The sequence below is a fragment of the Tasmannia lanceolata genome, unplaced genomic scaffold (assembly GCF_043159265.1).
Source record: "Tasmannia lanceolata isolate RefF3 unplaced genomic scaffold, GAP_Taslan_0.1 ptg000005l, whole genome shotgun sequence".
In the NCBI taxonomy this organism is placed as follows: Eukaryota; Viridiplantae; Streptophyta; class Magnoliopsida; order Canellales; family Winteraceae; genus Tasmannia; species Tasmannia lanceolata.
In genome coordinates, this window is record NW_027518682.1 from 19,374,698 (window position 1) to 19,393,700 (window position 19,003).

At 39.0% G+C, this 19,003-nt stretch overlaps 1 protein-coding gene and 1 non-coding gene across 3 annotated transcripts; both read right to left on the reverse strand.

Moving 5' to 3' along the window:
• Window positions 1-3,982: 3,982 nt before the first annotated feature.
• On the reverse strand, window positions 3,983-13,079 carry DPB2 (DNA polymerase epsilon subunit B2). 2 transcript variants are annotated; one of them, XM_077380132.1, is made up of 14 exons: window positions 12,749-13,079; window positions 12,484-12,658; window positions 12,203-12,380; window positions 10,345-10,498; window positions 10,010-10,142; window positions 7,448-7,524; window positions 7,128-7,232; window positions 6,930-7,010; window positions 6,709-6,839; window positions 6,496-6,590; window positions 5,531-5,630; window positions 4,902-5,016; window positions 4,710-4,820; window positions 3,983-4,512 (listed from the first exon to the last, which is right to left on the reverse strand). In XM_077380132.1, the coding sequence occupies exons 2-14, from the start codon at window positions 12,644-12,646 to the stop codon at window positions 4,372-4,374; spliced, it is 1,584 nt and encodes a 527-aa protein (XP_077236247.1). In that variant the 5' UTR covers window positions 12,647-12,658; window positions 12,749-13,079; the 3' UTR covers window positions 3,983-4,371. The 2 variants fall into 2 exon arrangements, with proteins under 2 accessions (XP_077236247.1, XP_077236246.1); XM_077380131.1 differs by having other exon boundaries at window positions 12,743-13,079.
• Window positions 13,080-18,352: 5,273 nt separating this feature from the next.
• Window positions 18,353-18,501, reverse strand: LOC143878022 (U4 spliceosomal RNA). The gene has a single exon (XR_013250853.1). It is a non-coding gene; the product is annotated as a U4 spliceosomal RNA (small nuclear RNA).
• Between the last annotated feature and the right edge of the window lie 502 nt (window positions 18,502-19,003).

Here is a 19,003-nt window from a genome sequence, read left to right on the forward strand (position 1 = left end):
AGAACTGATAGTTCTCTGGTATCTGAAGATCTGGAGTTCGAACTCTTATATGGTGGTAATTGATCACGTTAGGCAGAAACCGTGAAATGGTGCTGCCATAGGAGATCGAAAGCTGATTTTTGCCTAATCACATTTTGCTAACTATAGTTATGACTATGATCAACGTGATTTTTGGGACATAGGAGTTCCAAAGCAAGCAAGTTGTATCAAATGAAAGGTTAGGATCAATCAAAGGTAGTGGACACGACCACGTTGTATTCCATGCAGGCAAGGGAAATTTTAATCATGTAGGCCGGTGATGCTCACATACTACATATAAGTAATGGTTAACCTTAGCAACAAAGAACACACATAATTTGATGCTATGATCTTAGTTAGCAAAACTTCGTTTTAAATGGATGCGTTTTTTAAACTTACATCCTTTTTCGATTGGGCATGGCTTCCACCATTCCGGGAGCCAAAAGGCGTGAATGCAAATAAAAAACATCTCCTCGATAAGCTTCGCGATCAAGGTGGTCCTCTTACTAGAAGAGACATTTGGCGATACCCACATAACCAGTCATCCATAATATCAGATAAATCATTTTCTTCTTTCTTTCTTTTTGAAAATTTAAATCATTTTCTTCTTTAATAAATCTACCAAGGTATAAAATTCATTTACGAGAACATTTAAAACGCACTTTAGAGGTATTAAATGCATTTTTTTGGCCAACTTCTCAACTTTTAGCCCTGTTCTATTTTGTAAGAGGAATGTTAGAATGAAGGGAACCCCGGCAAAAATGAGATTAAAAAGGGCTCTCACATTGGCTGCACATCACCAAAGTGCATTTAACACTCAGTTGACTTCTATATTTTAGAGCAACATGAAGCCAATAGGGAGCCCTTTCATCTGTTTTTTTCTTTTTTTTCTTTTTTTGCAAGGGCTCGCTTCAGTCTAGCATTCCTCATTTTTGTATATGACAATTTTAAAGGACCATGAGCGCCTATTTAGGGCGGTCAAGGGGAGAAAAATGGTCCTGTGATGTTGCGCTGCATTTGTACATAGACGAAATGGAGATTGGAGACAACAGATGCAGCTGCTTGGAAAGGAGAAGACCATGATTGGCAATATTAGTTTGTAAAGGAGATTTTATGTCATTTGGTGTTGGAAGGATTTTCACCGGATCCTTTTCAGCCTTCTCTTAATCTAATCTAAGTACTATATGATAAAGGCAAAATGATGGATTAATGTGTTCCACCCTTTGCCGTTATTTCCGCTTGTGTCTCACTGCCATAATTCCAATTGTATCCCACATGTAAGAGCATTTGTGTCATTTGCCGTTATTTCCGCTTGTGTCCCACTTTTGATCCACACGTCAGCATTACTCTTTTACCATTAAGCCCTTTGCTGATATGTAACATTTGCCTCTATGAGAAATTATTTGAGGGTAAAATCGTAATCTACATACGAAAAGTACCGACACGGGTACTTGTGTATGACAATTACGGCAAAAAACTACCAAGAAGAAGCAAAGACAAATGACAATGACGAAAGAACTAATTTATATTACTCATGCAGGACACTTGCAAATTATTGATGGATTCTGGGCACCTGAAGAGGAACAACAATTATGGAAACCAATATCGATTGAAGGGCTAGGATCAGCCTATATCGATTGGAGGGCTAGGATCAACCTATGGAAATGGTTTTACGGGCACAACCGATTCATGTTGTGTTCCATCACATGGACGGTTTAGATTAACCTATAACCCTCTATAGATTGGAGGGTTCGGATCAACCTATGAAAATTATTTTTGGAGCACAACCTATGTAGGAAGTGGCCCATCCAAAAGAAATTTCTTTTTTTTTATCTGGGATTTACACATCAGCATTACTCTTTTACCATTAACCCCTTTGCTGATATCTAACATCTATCTCTATGAGAAATTATTTCAGGGTAAAATCGTAATCTACATACGAAAAGTACCGACACAGGGTACGGGCCATACCGTACATTTTAATAGAGTGAGGAGTGCGATCATCAAAATACGATGAGTAATGCTATTATAAAATATGATAGTGAGGACATTAGCAGTATATATAATTTCAAACCGTCGTTGTTACTTGGATGTTCCCACGCAGGTCGGGTTCAACCCGAATTTGGGTTGGGTCGGGTAAAGCTTTTTCGCAAATTAGGTTGGGTTGGTTTGGGTTGGGAAAAATCAACCCCAATTGGAAATTGGGTTGAGTCTGGTTGGGCTGTCGGGCAACCAGACCCGACCCGAAACCCGAATTTGGGTTCCATCTGAAGAAGTTCTGTATATTTGTGTTTTTCTTTTTCAACATTGAAATAGTCTCCACAGTCCACAATGGATGGTTTGGATAATCCTATGGTGCAGGGCATACCGTACTTGAATAAAGTGAGGAGTGTGATCATCAAAATATAGTAGTGCGGATGATATTTCCCTTTGTTAATTGTTAGTCCCTGTTTGGTTTGGATTTTGAGAACCGATTGTAAGTTTAAAACTAATTATTGGTGACTCACTATTGGTTTTCAAAATCCAAAACAACACGGTTTGAGTTGAGGTGGTCAACAGTTGGTACCCAACCCAACCCAATCGGAATTAGGTCGGGTTGACACCCAAGTTGTACCCCTAACGATGACAAGAAAACTACTTTTCCTTATTCACTATGTGTAGGTCAAATTACAGAAATGTTGATATTACGAATGCGTGACACCTATAAAAATATTGACGAATTCTGGACACTTTAAGAGGAACAACAATCATGGAAACCTCTATAAATTGGAGGGCTAAGATCAGCCTATGAAAATGATTTTACGGACACAACCTATTGATGTTGTGTTCCATCACATGGACGGTGTAGATCAACCTATGATGTGGTCTGTACAATTTTAAATGGATAGCACGTGCAATGCACGTGCATTTTTACTAGTATAGAAAAAACGAAATGCCTCCAAGCAACAGATTTGAATCAAAGTTGGACTAGCACAAGGGGAAAACGGGTTAGCACTTCCCATGCTAAACTAGGTCTGATTCGCATCCCATGGTAACCAAATTGCCTCCAAACATGCACTTCCTTCATTTTGCATTTGATTTTTCATGCTCTTATCACGATTCAAAAAAGAAATCTCTCGTCCCCAGATCCTGCTTTTGTACAGTTATTTTTCCGAGTTTTATTTTCTTAAGATGAAAAGGAGAACGGAAAAAGAAAGGAATTCAAGCACAATTACAGGAAGAAGAAGATGGAAGCAATTGGAGACACTACTAAGGAAGGAGAACAAAATAGGCCTTTGAATAAATTGGATAGAGGGTTGTCTTAATCTCGTACCGAAAAACGGTTCACTAACCACTCCTCTCCTGTTTTCTTCTTTCCCTGGTTTCTGCCTCTCCCCAGTTTTCTCTCTTAATAGTTCTAAAGTTTATATGGGTTACCGGCTGATTACACCAGCCCATAACCTAAAGGGCTGGAATGCTTAGAGGCGAATTTAGCAGCATCTTCGTTCTTTTTCATTCCTCTACATTTTTCGAAGGATGGGCTGATATCAAAGCAACATTTTTTTGAGGCTGCTACAGTGCAATGACCCATTAAACAAAAGCAACTACAATCCAATACGATTCCAAAATTCAACCTTTCACTTGAAAAGACTCGCAAGCAAATGTCCAGACTCCATTTTCCAATGACAAAACAATGTACTGTTGTTGTGTTTTCGTTTCTAACCCTTCCAACTGGTTTATAGCATGTCTGAGTTATCATCCCAGGGTTCAAGAGTATCAATTAGCCTTAATTTTGGGACCATACACCCCTCCATCAGTGGGGTGAAAAGATCAGTTTTCTGAAACGTTAACCAACACACGTTCTGCGCTATGAAACACTTAGTATCAGCACGCCTGATCAGCGGCAAAAATGACTGAACACTTTCTGGCCCAACCATATACCCAGTAAGGTTCAAACATGAAAAAATGGTTTTCTGAAGAGCTCTTTTGATAGATGAAGGATAGGATAGCCGTTAAAATTGCTGAATTTCAGTCATCAAATTGTGTACAACAAATATAACTAAATTACAGGACTCAACAAGAAACACAATAAGTTTAAGTGTCCATTGATGTACACAATTATGCATGTTTTCCACGATACAGGCGTGCGATGTGTCCTCTAGTTTGTATCGCAAACCCTTGCATTATCTTGTATCGCAAACCCTTGCATTATCCATGAATGGGTTTGCTCTGATAGTATTCCAAATGTTAAATACCATGTTTACAGAACCTTTATGCACCCCCACATGCACCAATCAATGGATAAGCTAAGACTCATTTCAGCAGCCGAATTTCAGCCAGAAAGAATAAAATAGTTGAAAAAACTGCTACATTTTACAAGGCTGATAATTCAACCTCTTGTGTGCATGGGCGATACGCTACAAATGTGCTGTCACTAGAGAAGGAACCTGGATTGAAACATGTAATTCCTGTGTACTTGAATGCCTTCTGCTCGCTTTTATCTCCCAACACAATCTGCATGAGACAGGACACATAAATGATCTTGGCCCCAAGCACAGAGCCTATTCCTAAATATACCCTATTTTTTGTGAAATGTTGCCAGTTTGTGACATGATTTTAAGAACCCAATGGCCATGTGTATGCTTGCATGTTACATGCACCCTGTATCATAGAGTTATTGTATAGAAATGGAAGAGATGTGTAGAGAATACCGTATGAGGAGTCGGGTACAGTCGCAGGCAATGGTCATAGTTCCAGAGGATGGGTTGTACAGTGAGAGGAAGGGGACAAAGATGACTTTGATGAGTAATGGTGGCGACAAGCTGCAATCAGCAAAATCCAGAGGCTTCAGAACCCATTTTATGCATACCTTCTAAATAGGATCAGGAAAAAAGTTAACTCACATGCTCAAAATGATCGCTAGTTTCTTCCTTTGAAGGGGGTATTAAACAGGAACGGCGCATTCTATAAAGCAGATCTTGTCGGAAGAATACAATTTCTTGGGTGTAAAACTTGATTCTGAATTCATGACACAAGAATTTCTGAGTCAGTGTATGACAAGATGTAGAAGAAATGCCTCAATTTTCTGAAAAATATTGTCAACATGAAAAACCTCGCATTCAAACATAAATATTATAACAATATGGAAATTATTTTTAGTCAACGGTCCCCTAATATACTTACATAACCGTAAACTAACTTATCAACCATTTCACATTTTAATATACATTCTGATAGTATCCGATGTCAAGACTCAAGAGTAAAAACTTACAACTTCCATTTGTTGGTACTTGGTAGGTTTATGACCTTACCATGTATTTTATTTAGTTTTTTTATATGATTATCACATAATTTATTTCACAATAAACAGGCAAGTATGCTTTAATAGAGTACAGATAAAACACTGGGTGATAAAAGTCCTGCTATCTTTGGGGACTCCTTGTCCCCCTACTTGTAATTTCACCTCGGTAATACACTGGGTGATCTTAGCCGGTGATGGGTTTAACTGGGCCAATGGGTCAGAAGGTATAACCTGCAAGGATTACTTGAGAAGATGGCATTGGGAATGTGCTTCTGGAGTTCCTCTGTAAGATATTTTGGTAAGCCACACCTTGGAAGAACTGTTGATGGACCTGAAAATGCCGAAAGTTAAAACCGTAAATTTCAAGAACGGACAATGCATTTATGTTGCACAAGATACAAATGTGTTACATAAACCTTAATAGGGTATGAAAACTGCATGAGTATAGTGACTACAATTACATATCTTTGTCCCTCTAAGACTCCAAAACACCATTTTGTGTATTATTTCAACAAGAAATTATCTGAAAAGTGGTCAAACTGCCCATCTTGGATGTTACTGAACAAGCACTCATGCTTGTACTCGGACACGCGAGAATGGTAGAATCCAATATAAATATGGTGGGACTGTTCAATTTAAAAGATGAGTCTTAAAATTCAAATCATATATTCTTCAGCGGCAAGATCTTCTTTAGCACCCATTAATGGGTCTATAATAGTTTGGACTGATATGGCATTATGTTCATATCAACAACAAGACACTAGAATGATTACAAATATGTATATGATTTCAAAATACTGTCAAGGTTTACAAATTACTTCTCATGAGAACCCTTAGAATGTTTCCAACTTGGAATAGACATTTTCCTGATTTGAAAGTCTTGCAGCACTTGATCAGTGAAAATTGTCATTAAAATTGTGACTTGCTATGTCTGAGAACGATACATGACACTCCTAGCTAGAACAACATGCGTTCCTAGGAAACAACTGGCTTCAACTCATGCACACAATAAAAGATCAGAAAAATAATTGTGTCCAAGAATTCAACGAGTCGATCCGACTTGAAATGAATTAACTAAAAGGTTTCCTCATCCACAGCTTGATAAAATTTGGCTAAGACGGTGAGTCAGCCCAACATATATAAGACGTAAAGCAAAAAATAAAGGAAAATTAACAAAGCAGCATACTTGGAATTACCTGCATCTTCAGGACCAGGAATAAACAGAAAGCGGCTATGCTCTTTTAATCGTGGATGGGCTGCAATCATTTCCCCAAGCTTTCCAAACTGCAATCTGCATGGCTAGAATATTAACCTCTTTTCTCTTCAAACCACATCAATGAATATTAAAACCTGGTCGAGTGAGCAAATTTAGTTTTATATAGCCATTAGGATCTTACACGGAGACTCACCTGAGACTTGAGAAGGAATGGAATGAGAGGTTACAAGGGTGAGAACAGAAATTCCCCATGAAAACAAACAGAGAAGGAACCACCTCCACACTCGCATACCCATCCAAGACAGTGGCTAGCTTTCCCATAGTCTTTTCCACGGATAAAACAGTGTCAGTGTCTACGAAAATAAGCAAAAGTAATCAGAAGAAGCTGAAAATAGAAAGCAGGGAATTAATTACCTCTTCGTTATCCAGCCAAACATCGGAAAGGATGACAAACATGTCATTCACTGCCTTCTTTTCCAACCCTGCAAGTCTGAACTGTTGGTAGTTAAAGGAAAAACCACTAGTATCAATTCTTAGTTATGTCAAGTGTTTTCGTGAATGTACAGATGGTTGATTCGTTGTGGTTAAAAATGAAAGCCTATTGGAGGATACAGTTTCTTCTGTAGAGAGAGAACCACCACCAAAGAAGTCAAGTCCAGCAAGCAATGAAAGGGAGGCATCTCTGTCCTCCAAAGGAGGAAATCCGCATGTACTGACCTACATGATAGTTACCACATAGTTTCATGGTTGTTTAGCCAAAATATAACATGGAGGAGGCTCCTTCGATCAACGAAGGAAGAAGAGCAATCCTTTGAGTCCTTCAGTTTCTGCCCTTGTGGCATTCAAATAAGCAATACAGGAGGCATAGCAAATCACAAATGCTTTGATAATAGCAAAAGTTAAGCATATAAGTAGGAACAGGAAAAACTGACCTCGAAAACACCATTTGGGAGAAGCTCTCCTTCTGCCACAATTACTGTGTTTTCCACAAAAAATCCTGACGTGATCTTGTGTTAAGTGTCAAAGAAACAATTTATCAAATTAATTCACACACACAAAACAACCATTGCTAACATTTATCATAGTCGAAATAAAAATCCATGTCCATGTAAAATGCTTCTAGGTGGCATGCATTGCTTAATTTCAACTAGCATGATTCAGCATTGGTCTTCAGGTGCAACCATAGAAACAACGTCCATATTTTACTTAATTTCAACTCGCATGATTCAAGTTTATAAAAGAAATGCTATAGACAATTGCAGAATTTGCAACTTTGTCGCAGCCATAGTGGCATCGTCCACAATCAAGTACAAAAGAGGTCACCAACTCCAATGATGTTACAACAAGCACTGGTACAGTAGTATGTCCCCACCATCTGAGATTGGGTCAACGTCAAGAACCAGTTGCACATATTATAGCCATCAAAATTAGATTTGAAAAATAGCCTTCCGATGGCCTATTTGTCCTTAATTATTTTGAAATCCGCTTTCCTTGGAAGAAAGGGTAGTTTATTTGAATGTGCTGGTTCTCATGCAATAAGATAGCCGGGAGAATAGATGATTTCTGCTTATCGCATTGGAAAGTGGAAGCACCACTGATCATTCAAAAAAAAAAAAAAGTGGAGGTCTTCCTAGCCAACTGATATAATCATGGCCCCTGCTCAGCATTCAGGGAATCAGCAAGTACAGTCTCTTAAAATTTAGAATATTTGACTATCCCTTGATGTAAAATTCTCATGCCTGCTTCCAAATGATAATTCCTTAAACTATGCATGCATTAAAATGATAACTTGGGCAAGGATTTTTTTCCCTATTCTTGTTTTTATGATAGATCAAAACAATCAGGAAAAGAGATGTACAAATGAAATAAGAAATAACAGAACAGAAAATGCTAAACGAAGTTCCCAAAGTTCCCAATGCTCATAATCAATCTCAAGAAAACCTCGTCTGACACGGAATTGAATATATCATTAGCCTCCCCTATCACTATGAACCAAGGAAGCAGGATTCTTCCCTGGGAGCCTTCGATTCCCGCTCTGGCAACCTTTAGTAGGATTCTTCCCTGGGAGCCTTCGATTCCCGCTCTGGCAACCTTGCTCTGAACATTATGGAAAAAACCACTCAATGTGAAGAATCTTTTCTTTTTAATGGTAGTCAATGTGAAGAATCTTATCCAGAATATTCACTGATTGCCTCGACACAACACCCTACAACTTGTTTCAACTGACTGCATTGATTGAGTCAGCCTCAACAAGAGGATGCAGAAAATAACTGCTGAAGATTTTATAACTGGTGAAGTTCTCAATGCATAACAAGTCCTAGGGAAACGACGAATGATGAAAGAACTGCAAAGAGAGACGGATATTTTAGAGAAGAGGTTTACACTTACTAGGGATTTCTCGTTTTTTAAATTCAGATAGACATCAATATAAATGATAGCAGAAGTAGACGGGTTGCGAGGAGGAACACACTAATATAGGTTAAAAACAACACCATTGGATGCATGTTGGAGGGACCCAAAAAGAGGGCTTGCAAATGGTGGGTCAAAAAGTATGTTGGACAGTGGAGCTTAACATAGTGAAGTAAATAATTTCACATGTAGGTTAAAGGCACAGGTATGGAAAACAAATGGAGATGGCGGTTAAGAATATCCAAAACTGAAACTATTTGACACATTCATAGATGGACTAGAGATTAACATATGACATTTTTTTTCTCATGAGCGAATTATATTGCTTGCATTTACGACATGAAAGAAACCCCCCTTGCATTTATGTTCTTCAAAAGAAAACTCCATTCTTGACCTCAAAAAATTGAGAGCTACTTTCTGATTTACCCTGACTATATTCCTCAGCCATAGAAGATTAGAAACAAAGGAAGCATCCCCAAATGGCATTACTTGCTCAAACATAATATGAATCCAACACAATCATTCAGATTCAATATGAATGTAATCAAGACAGTGGATGAGAATCTATTCCATTAACCCCTAGGCTAATAATATCAAAAAATCAGATAACCACTAATTTGTTTTATAGGAAGGAGAAGCAACGTTTAAATGTTTAATAAATATGTCAAATACTAATGCTCTTGAGGAAGAAGACAGACTGGTACAACGAGTATAAATGCACGATAACTAAAGATGAAACTAGCAGCAACTAAGATGAGGTGTATGGTGGCATTTTCAACAAATGCAAGAAACTTCACCTACTCAAATAACGAAATTATAAGAAACTGATTTAGAAAGAAATATTTAACAAAAGAGGTGACAGACATCAACTACTGAGGATGCAGATAAGATAAGGCTCTTAATACACCAAAAAATCACTGTCACAAGTTAGATCTAATTCCAAGTTTCCAACCATCTGGATTAAAATTCAAAATCAATCATGCATATATTTTTAAACCGGATTGTTATTCCATGTATCATTGGATTCATCTCATATAATATAAGGATCCTTTCCATCAACATGAATACACACAGCATCAAGGATATTGCATTGGATAAATTGATTGGTACGGCTGCAGTTAGATCTTCCAAGAAGAAACGGCCATCTTCCAATTGAGATATTACCCCCATGATCCATCTCCTCCCCATGCATCCAATCAAAGATTGAATTGGAGCTATCTGCCATAGGAAGGATCAACAAATATTTTAATAGAATTTCAAACGCCTACCATGTCATAAAAAATGACATAATAAGTATCAAAGAGATTGAGAGTCTATACAGTAGCATCCAAAGAAAATACTATAACGGCACAATACGAGTATTTTTAAAATGAGAAAGATACAGACTGCAAAGAATTTGGAAAGGCATTTAAGATTTCACCTCGCATCTTCCAGAATGTGTAATTTCAGCATCAAATGCAGGTTTTGAAAAATGCCGATCACGAGAAAGCCTCTGAAACAACAATTGAAATCTTTCCACGTACAGAGCAGCTTTTGCACTAGCCTCACCGTGAATAGGCAGCTTCCCTATATGCCTAAAAAAGAAGTATCACAAGGGGTTGGACACTATAAGATAAAAGAAAGATTTCAATTTTCAAGGACATGATAATTTGTTTACTTAGCAGATTTGCAAAAAAATAGACGTTAACAATGTTTCGACTAACAAAATAAATACGCCACAATGCCAAAAATGTTCAATAAGCAAAAGAATTTACATTGAAAGACTAAAGTTGGACTTGCAGGAAGCACTATTGATAGTCATCATCAAGTATACAACCTAGAGGCCCATATCATAGTTTTAAAACTCCCCCGCGTCATCGTGGAGTCCCCCGAGTCAACTCCCTTTTCCCTCGGACGTGTTCCTTGTTTTGCCCTACAAAGTCAGCAAAACTCCTTTGACTCTCCCGAGCTATGACCGCGTCAACCGAATACTCAGCCGCATCAACCGAGTACTCGACCGCGTCATGCCGAGTCGACTTGGATTTTCTTCGACCACTTTTTGACCCGCATCTGTGTGTTGAAACACTGGCCCATTTGATCCCACTCAACTCTTACCGAGTGTGGAACATCATTTTTAATGATGTAACATAAAAAATCATAGAAAACCATATATTAAGAAAAAGAGGAAATGCGTGTTTAGTAAGAAGTGAAATCTCTAAAAGCTAATTGGAGGGGATATTGATGAAGTTATATTATGAAGATTTCCTTATTTATTGAAGACTCATAAACATGAAAAGAGCAACACCCGAGCCTCAGAAGATTTTTTTTTCATATGTCAAAACCAAATATTTGGGAAAATCAAATAGCTCCCACAGATGTCAAAATGGGGTAGAACCCTCGACCATACATCACATACAGTAATAATTAGATAAAAAGGAAATCAACCCCACATCATTGCCAGTTTGTCATCAAGTGTGAAATGGAACGGCCGTATGAGGATTAGTGATGCAGACTTCATCAATAGAATTACAGGTGATTCATCACTCACACCTCTCCCTGACATGAAAGATGACGGGGGAAGATGCGAAATTCATTAAAGGAGCAGTTATCACCATCAGAGCCCACTAAAGGAAAATCACACTGTATGCTGACTTCAAGTGAAGAATAGAAATCGCATGAAAAGTAATGAGATGGATGGGATGGCTGTATAAAAGGGTTCTATGCAGTTATGAGTCAAGTAGCCATAGCCATTCTTCTCATGCTTGCACGGATATGTGAAGTCACTTGCCAGATGGACAACAAAATGGTATAGAGAGGGAGGGGGTGGACATCTCAAGCTCTTCACATTCAAAGCCCAACAGAACCATCTGTTGTCTATTTTATAGCAATCCCAGTTAGAGATGTTGAATATTCTGCTGATACAAAACAACCCCTCCACAAATAGAAGATTAATTTTGCTTCCTAGAAAGAAGAAGTGACATTACTAACTCAGAGCACATATTTTATGTCCTAATGCGCAGCTACTATGTCTCTAGAATCTTTCAAACATAACTACAGTGCCAAAGGGGGCATTTACAGTCACCACGAAGTCTAAAAAACTAAAATTACCCTCACAACCTACACGATATTACTGGTGTTCGATTCGACAATGCTAGAATCTCAAATGTATAAAAAATAAGGAACAGTAAACAAATAAAACGCTCAATCAAATGCAAAATTGAAAACACTCAATTGAATGCAGAATTGAAGAATATGCGATCAAAACCCTAACTTGGGCAAGGAAAAGAGTTGCTGCTTACTCGTAAAAAACTTTCTTGACTGGATCATAGCAGAATTTAGGGATTACAAATGCATCAATGATGCGCAATGCGGACCGGTTGCTAGTGCTGGTGCTGGTGGGCTCCACTGCAGCTTCAGCCTCCAATAAAAGGCTGACGACAAGATGAACAGATTCCTTATCCAAGATGGAGGATTTTACTGCGATTAGGGTTTTGAAGATCAAAAGTAAATCAGAAGATTGAAATAAGACAAAATGATGAAAGAGAAATTGGAAAAATAAGTATAGGATGTGTGAGATTACGGGATTCTTTGCCGATTTCATCGAGGAGGAGATCTAGGGCTTCGTCTTCGGCATCTTCGAAACGGGACAAGAAAGAGAGAACCTCTTCGAGAGCATCTACTTTGAGGGTAAAACCTCTGATCTTGAACTTCCTCTGTACCTTCTTCCTCGTTCCAATCCCCATCTTTCCTGGTTTCTGCAAAGAGGATAAAAGACGATAAATGAGATAAACTCATTAGTGTTTGGTTGGGTTACCACGTAGTAGAGAACTCGCGGATACTTTTACTTTTGGCCCGTTCAACTGCAGCCTTGAAATCAGACGGAAAGTAGGTCATGCCCCAATCATTTTCTCCTCTCGCTCCACTTCCATCTCTTTCCGATCCTCGTCGATGGATAAATGGGTGAAGGGAGAGAAGAAGAGATGGTTTTCTAACTTCATTTTTTTTTCTTTACGGGCGTATTTGTAAAAGTGCAAACCCCTAAAATTAAACCTAAAAATAATAAGCTCCCCCCTCTCTCTCTCTCTCTCTCTCTCTCAAAAGACCGATTGAACTACAATCCCGGGGAAATGGGGTGTACAGCATACAGCTTCGTATCATTTCATTAGAAATCATTTTTTTCTATTTTAAATTGCCGTGTTTGTTGTAAAAGAAACGCGGGTTATATACTGATATCCACATAGATATAGACAATAGTGGGAATTACACATATACACATATTACTAGTAATCTTTTGGTTATTGCCAATCGATTAATAATCAATCTTTCAATGAAAAAGGACTAGAATATTACAATGATTTCTATCTTTGGACCGTTGGAGATGGGGTCACTTCACTGGTTTGTACAAGTATTCTTTTTTCACTAATTACTACTATTTCAGATACGTCATGGTATGGGATTATTTGGACTACAGGATCTGGGATTTGCACCTGAAGTAGAGAGTAAGGGCTGGTCTTCATCTCGGAAAGAAGCTGGCATGGGTGTCTTCATGGTAGTAGCTTTACCCGGACCGGCACGAACGGACTTGATTTGATCATAAATAGCTATTCCTGGTATTACCCATCCGCCGGGAGAGTTTATAAACAAATACAGATCCCTGGTATCATCCTCTATACTGAGATATACCATGAGACCAACAAGTTGATTCGAGATCTCGCTATCAACCTCTTGTCCATACTGGTAGGAGAAGAACCCGACTCGGTATTGTTAAAAAAAGAGAGGAAGCAGAACCAAGTCAAGATGATACGGATCAACCCCTTCTTCTTGCGCCAAAGATCTTACCATTTCCGAAGGAACTGGAGCTACATCTCTTTTCAATTTCCATTCAAGAGTTCTTATGTGTTTCCACGCCCTTTGAGACCTCGAAAAATGGACAAATTCATGAGTCCCATATCAGTTATGGAAGCAATTCCGATAATTGTGAAACCCATATGAGATACGGAGGAATAGGCTATTCGCTTTTTTAAATTGCGTTGACCGGGAGAAGTTGAAGCTGCATAGATTATTTGAAGGGGTGGGTCCCTCCATGGCATCAGGTAACCATACATGAAGGGGAAATTGCGCAGATTTAGCAATTGCACCAGCGAATAATAGGGAAGCACACAGCTCCCAAGCAGTGGGAGGAGAGTTGGATCCCCCCGGAATAATAGCCGCTTCATTCTTATTTATTTTTGATAAAAGCAAATTTCTAGGGTCCCCCCGGAATTCCTTCCAGAGCCTGTTGAAGAATTTTTATAGATTCCGTCATTTCACTGATTCGTACTAAATAACAAGCTAATGAGTCTCCTTCTTTTTGCCATTGGACTTCCCAATCGAATTCATCGTAACACTCATAATGATCAACTTTACGAAGATCCCATTGGATTCCGGAAGCTCGTAGCATTGGTCCTATTAGCTCCATTGGGTATGGATCCCCGATGAATAGCATGGGATCTCCAGTGAGTGAATCTGCCTTTGCTTCACGCTCCTCCGACTGAGTCAACCGCCCGGCTAATGGTGATTCGATTATGAATCAAGAATTTATGATACCGTCCCTCCAACTTCCCCTTATGTTCATGGGTTTAATGCTTTTGCCGCCCACGGGATTTGGAAAATAGAGACGAAATCGGCATTTATATGGGCGCTGATATTCTCTCCCCCCCCCCCCCCCCAAAGCCCACCATTTGACCTCTCTCTCTCTCTCTCTCTCTCTCTCTCTCTCTCTCTCTCTCTCCACACCACAGGAACAGTTGGTGGGCCCAACAGAAACCGTTGGTGGAATGGTGGGCCCATCTTTGAACAACGTAGGCCCCGCCCACACCACACCATAGGATAATCCAAACCGTCCACTTGAAGTGCCATAAACATAAATAGGTTGCGTCCCAAAATATCATTTCCATAGGTTGATCCTAGCCCTCCGATATAAACAAAAACTACAACATATACAACCTCTATAGATTGTAGGGTTGTGATCATCCTATGGAAATGATTTTTGGGGCACAAGTGCACAACATATTTACATTGTGGCCCATCAAATGAATGGTTTGGATCATCCTATGGAGTTGGTTGTAAAGTAACATTAAGTCCCGTCCACAACATAGGATGATCTAAGCCGTCCATGGTTTGGATAATCCTATGGAGTTAGTCATACAGTAACATTAAGGCGCAATCGTAGGCCCCACCAATATTTTTCAAATTGAAGCGTACCGTCCACAACATAGGATGATCCATGCTGTCCATGGTTTGGATCATCCTATGGTGTGGTTCGTACAGTAACATTAAGGCCCAATTTAGGCCACACCCATATTTTTGAAAATGAAGTGTACCGTCCAGACCATAGGATGATCCGAGCCGTCCATTTGATGGGCCATAACGTAAATGGGTTGTGCCCCCAAAATTATTTGCATAGGATGATCACAACCTTCCAATCTATAGAGGTTTCCATAATAAGCAATTTCTCTTCATATATGAGGGCTAGGATCATCATATGGAAATAGTTTTTTGGGACACAACCTATTTACGATGTGGCCTATCAAATGGACCGCTTGGATCATCCTATGGTCTGGACGGTACACTATCATTGTGGGTTGGATTTGGGCACCAAGGAGGAGAATTTTGGGGGCCCATCAATTGTTCCTGTTGGAGAGAGAGAGAGAGACAAAAAGGGAATAGCCGTTAAAGCCTAACGTTTAAAGTTGCCAGCTGTCAAGGCGGGGGGGGGGGGGGGGGTGTATCAGCGCCATTGTACTTGTGGATTTGCTGACTCACGGTACGGGTTGGCCTATTTGGTCATTGAATATCCACGCTTGTTAATTGAAATAGGGATCCCCCCCCCCCCCCCCTAAACGGATAAAATCCCCCACTTTAACGTTTTTAGTTTTTATAACGTTAAAGGAGAGGCGGAGGGGGGGGGGGGGGGGGGGGATTTTATCCGTCAGACGGGGAAGATATCATTTCCGTTGAATTATTTATTCATCATGTGGGCCCACCTTAGACACGCCTAAAAGTACACCCAATGTATAACATCCAAGAATGGGAGTACAAATGAACATGAAAATAGTGAGTTACAATTCACCTTCAGTTGGTACAATTACAGGATTAATATTGTATTCGTACAGTGTTTGGGCTATGACATCTCAACAGCCCTTCTAATTATATTATGTCTTGGAGATTTTTGGCCCTCATGAAGCATCCCTCTTAATACGTGCCTAAGTGGCTGTACGTCTTAATACGTGCCTAAGTGGCTGTACGACAGATAGATAAAGAAATTAAAAGAGAGAGAGAGAGGCTGATTCAATGCAATCGGTCCACCTAGAGGTTCAATTTAAGAGGAACAATGACTCTCCTAAAACAAAGTTTTTTTTGTTATACCAAATTATCTAGGGGTGGCCAACCGGTTCGGTTCTCAGTTCTCGGTTCATTTTTTTTCGGTTCTCGGTTTTCGGTTCCATGAACCGTAAGAACCGAACCGAACCGTACTACACAGTAGGACCGAACCGAACCGGACCGAACATAATTGGTTCGGTCCGGTTCGGTTCTTCGGTTCTAATGGGTAATTATTAATTATTAATTATAATTTATAAAAACTTTTAATTAAAGTTATAATATAAGTTACTTTCTTATTATAAGAATAGTATTAACTTACTTATTAATATTATAAGTAATTTATATTATTAAGTATATGTATAATAGAAATATAAAAATATTATATATATATATATATATATATATATTCAAAGTTCGGTTCTTCGGTTCCGGAACCGAACCGAGAACATTAGACCCGGAACCGAACCGAAATTTTTCGGTTCTTCATCAGTGGAACCGAACCGGACCAAAAATATTTTTTTACAGTTCGGTTCCGGTTCGGTTCTTCGGTTATGGCCACCCCTAAAATTATCTACATGTCCATTGTAATACAACCATGGTTTTAAATTTCGGTTTCGGCTAAAATTTCAGAGTTATACAAAACCGAAATTTCGTATTCAAACACAAAATCCCGGATTTTATTGATGGAATTTCGATCAAAATTACCAAAATTTCAGGCAAAATTTCGGTAATTTCGTAAAAATTAGTTAACGCAATAAAAAATTATTATTTTAATAGAAATTTCGACGAAATTCTCGAAATTAACAAAATTGCGAACGACATTTTCTAAATTTCTGGAATTTCGGTTTCAGTACCTTTTCGTTTTGGTCCTCACCGAAATCCAAAATTTCAGTCGAAATTTAAAACCATGAATACAACTATTTAAATACAAAAATAAAGGTAATTACACATCACAAATCGTTTGCCTACTTACAAGACACATCATCAACAACTAACACTTACGATCCTAAAACACATAAGCCATAAACACATTATGATTACATTACAACTATCCATAAACATCATAATAAATCCCCTGCCCCCAAATCCCCCCCCCCCCCCCCCCCCCCCAATGGTACAGATAACAAATGCACACAACAACCTCGACACTTGATGTGATTCCTTGTTTTAGTCTCTGTGCACAACTAAGACAATGACAATAAAAACTACCAAATGAGCCATGATTCATGTACACAAAATCTCTGGCTCCTCCAAAGAATTCCTACCCGGAATTCAAGCTCAAGTCCTTGTTTTCTTTCTCTTGGGGTCTACTCCAAAACCCACATCCCATTTTCAGTAAACTCTCTCTTTGGAGTCAAACCATCTGTTCTCTCAATAGCTCCTACCTAACTCTGATATAGTACAGTAAAATTGCAAAATCCCATGATTTCTATGAACAAAACAACCTTAACCCAAGTCCCATTTGTCCTCTTTCTCTCACCCTCTTGTCTAGTCGGTGGAGAATAAACAAACACAAGTTCCTTGTTTACATGTGTGCACACGTGTATGGCCCACATGCAAATCACATGGTCCCCAACTACATGATTTATTTGCTAGGAAGACACACACAATAATATAACATATGAAGACATATCCTCGAAATGGAAATGGGAAATGATAATGAGCCCCTTTTCATCACTTGCTATCTATGACTACAAAGGGGCTGATGTACTTCATATTTGAAGGAGGGAACACGAGCTAGTGTATCTATGACTACAAAGGGGCTGATGTACTTCACATTTGAAGGAGCGAACACAGATTGCCATGTACACTGCAGCTGGGTGTCCCAAGTAATGAAAAGGGGCACATTTATCATTTCCCAAATGGAAATTCAAAAGCTTTTGTCATTTGCAAATGTCCCAAATGTGTCACACTAGAATTCATCTTTATCTTCCAAACGAAATCCCATCTTTGCTAGAAGCCCTTTAATGAGCCCATCCTACCTAGCAGACATCATGTGGCAGAAGATGGGAAAGTATGAGGGCCAAGCTAGTGATCAAGCACAAATTAAAGCAACGGAGGAAAAAGCTTAGACTTAGGTTTGTAGGGCCCTCTTGGTTGAGGGACCTTCCAGAAATTCTCCAAGGCCAAGGACAAGCCTAGGCCTAAGAGGGGGTTTGGAAATAGTTTTCAACCAGCAATTGACGCGCCTCGGTTATAACCTCACTAGCTGCGTCATTGCCCCAAGCGCAAAGATAGTTCTGCACCTCACCACATGCGCCCTTTTATAAGACTACAATTCGTTTCATGTTTCTCTCTACATCGATGTGGGACTAAAGAACGCTTTCTCCTTTCATATTTCTCTCTCTTTGCAACTGGCCAATGGGGCCTAAAAGAAGGATAGTCATAGTAGGACGTCTCACTTGAGGCTTTAGCCACAGAAACTAGGGCTATTTGTACTCAACATAATCCAACGCTTTGGATGTTTATGATTGCCCATTGCTCACTCTACTATTTCCTGTTAACCGTGGCCGTGGGATTGTTAAAGCTATATTGCATAAAAACACGCATACTTATAGTAAAATTGGATGTAAGACAACATACCCTTCATTTAGAAAAAAAAAAAAAGCCCTTCTTTTAGAGAATAAACGAAGTACCTCTCACAAAAAATGAAAAAAAATAAAAAAAATTTGCCCATATCTCATGAAAAATGACCATAGAAACATTCATGAAAAATAACCGTACAGCCCCTATCTCGT